This window comes from Eriocheir sinensis, chromosome 62 (assembly GCF_024679095.1).
Source record: "Eriocheir sinensis breed Jianghai 21 chromosome 62, ASM2467909v1, whole genome shotgun sequence".
In the NCBI taxonomy this organism is placed as follows: Eukaryota; Metazoa; Arthropoda; class Malacostraca; order Decapoda; family Varunidae; genus Eriocheir; species Eriocheir sinensis.
The window spans coordinates 6,907,649-6,910,454 of NC_066570.1; the positions used below are offsets into that span (position 1 = coordinate 6,907,649).

The following is a 2,806-nucleotide window of genomic DNA, read 5'->3' on the forward strand; positions in this document are numbered from 1 at the left end:
AAGCAAGAACTAGAAAGTGTGTCAGGAAAGCACAGGAAGAAAAATATGACAACAGTTGTGCCACGTCCTGAAGCCACGAAGCCCTGCAGGACCACCTGAAAAAAGGGAAGATCCTGGGACCGGATCACGAAGAAAAGATTTAAAGACCTTTTCCTTGCTTTTAAGACCGATGGACATGACAGTTTACAAAATAGGTGGAAAGTCACCTGCCTACGGGTGGGCGACTTGTGTGGGTTACTGTTATGAGGGTGGAGGAGTTTAATCAAGACAAAATATCACTAAGTAAATAAAAGTCGTATGACCTCGTCAGTACTGCGGCGCCACGTTGGCACGTCAGCAAGACTGCGCGAACAACACCTAGAAAACTGAACCACCACCAACACAACAGCAGCAAAACCACCTCATGGCTGCACGAGCGGGAATAAAGCAACAACGCACCATGACAACGCTACAACAACCTCACTGGAAGGAGCATGACAGCCATCACAGCGCCCAACGCCAGCACTCACCGGGCAGTGGTGGCCGTGGCCGGGACAGCCATGGTGGCAGCCATGTTGTTGCTGCTGCTCCAGCTGGTACAGCACTTGCTCCAACAGGCCCAGGTGGGGTGGCGGTGGCGGCAGGGGCGGGCACTGGTGGGGAGGTGGATAAGGGCGGAAGGTCGGCGGAGTGGGACTAAGGCGTTTCCTACGGCCCGCTGCTCGATGGGCGTGGCCGTGTGTTCCATTGGGGGCGGCGCCCACGCCCAGTGGTGCGCCCTCCACGTCAGGGGCCGGAGGGACGTGGCTCCACTTCCCCTGCGGCGCGGCGCTGCCTCCATCACGACGCACCGTTCCGTTGTGCCGGCCTGGCGGGGCCTGGGTCAGCGGGGCCAGCGTGTCGAGGCTACCGCGGGTGTCAAGGGCGTCCCGCAAGTCCCACAGCACCGCGTCCAGGGCCAGCAGCTCCTGCAGGCCCCGCTGCGTCACGCCCTGCGACGGCCCGCACGACGCCAGCACCACCACGCAGGCGACCACGACCACGGGCGGCGACATGGCGGCGGCCTCTGGGGGCGGAGGGGGGGGGGGGTAGGCGGGGTGCTGGGATGGTGACGTTATGGTGCTGGTGTGATGGTGTTTATATATATATATATATATATATATATATATATATATATATATATATATATTTATATATATATATATATATATATATATATATATATATATATATATATATAACGTTTTGACCTATGGCGCTGATGGTCGGCCCCAGCCCGTTATGGCACAGGTGGTGGATGGTGATGGCGATGGTGCTGGCGTGATGCTGATATGGTGATGGTGTGCTGTTGTTACGGTGGTGTTAGGGTGATGTTTTGTGCTGGTGTAGTAGAGTTATGGTGGTGATATGGTGCTGGTGTGGTGCGGTTACGGTGGTGCTATGGTGCTGGTGTGGTGGTGTTGTGGTGATGGTATGGTGCTGGTGTGCGGTTATGTGATGGTGCTGGTGTTATGGAGGCGTTACAGTGGTGTCACGGTGGTGCTGTTGGTGTGGTGATGCTGGGGACTAGTAATGGTGAGGCCACATAGCCGTGATGGTGGTGATGAGCTGATTCCACGGTGTTGCTGCCTTGGCGTTGCTGACTGTGTGGAGGTGATGGTGTTGTGGTGATGTGAGAGTGGTGCAGACGATCACCACAACCACTGAGCCTTTACTACATCGACAACAACAACAACTACTACTACTACTACTACTACTACTACTATTTCATTATTATTATTATCATCATCATTGCAGGAGTAAGGAAACACAGCGTACAGAGGTGAGTTTCTTCCTGTTTAGTTTCACTGTTGTGTTTCATCTCGCATCTACCATCACAACCATCACCACCACCACCAATACACTCAACACCACAACCACCACCACCGTCACCACCATCACCGTTACCACCATCGCCAACCTCCCCCTCCCCCTCTCCTCCTTCCTTCTCCTCTCACAACCATTAACACCAACCAGATCACCACCACAACCATCACCACCACCACCAATACACTCACACCACAACCACCACCACCGTTACCATCATCGCTAACCTCCCCCTCCCCCTCTCCTCCCTCCTCCTTCTCTCACAACCACTAACACCAACCCGATCATCACCACCACCACCACAACCATCACCATCACCGCTGTAACCCCCATCAACCTCTCCTTCACTCTCCCATTTTCTTCTGCCACAGCCACTACCACCAACCATATCATCACCATCATCATCCATCATCACCACCACCACCATCAACCTCCACTACCACCACCATCAACAGCACGGACACCACTACCATCATCATTGTGTCACTATTATCACCACTATGCTGTACAACGCCCCATCATCACCATCGTCATCACCTCCAAGAAAGCAGTCCTGTACCATCACCACCATCATCACCATCACCACCATTTTCACCACAACGAGGGATATAACACGATCTTAACAATCATTGCCACCATCTTCACCATCACCACAAACACGATAACTTCTCTGAAAAGACGAATATTTTCACCCCAGTCACCATCACCACCACCACCACCACTACACTCTTCCTTACACCAACAAGTCTGAACCCCACTGAGAAGATTCGGTTCTTACACACACACACACACACACACACACACACACACACACACTTACAGCCCATGTGCGTGTCCAACCTTCTGCGTAACCCTGCGTGTGTGTGCGTGCGTGTGTGGGTAAGTCCGTTGCCTATCTGAGAGTGGACTAGAGTTCCCTGCTTCCCTCCACATCCTTCTCCTCCTCCTCCTCCTCCCATGC

The 2,806-nt window shown here is 53.2% G+C and overlaps 1 protein-coding gene across 3 annotated transcripts in view; it reads right to left on the minus strand.

Moving 5' to 3' along the window:
- Positions 1-2,806, minus strand: part of LOC126986703 (collagen alpha-1(VIII) chain-like) — a 6,869-nt gene extending 4,063 nt beyond the window's left edge. Inside the window, exons 1-2 of one of the 3 annotated variants that reach the window (XM_050843060.1) lie at positions 2,666-2,806; positions 510-1,045 (exon numbers count right to left, since the gene is read on the minus strand). In XM_050843060.1, the coding sequence (XP_050699017.1) occupies positions 510-1,034 (525 nt within the window). In that variant the 5' untranslated portion in view covers positions 1,035-1,045; positions 2,666-2,806. Of the gene's footprint in view, positions 1-509; positions 1,046-2,582; positions 2,604-2,665 lie in introns of those variants that run through there. The other 2 variants (XM_050843061.1, XM_050843062.1) reach the window with 2 other exon arrangements.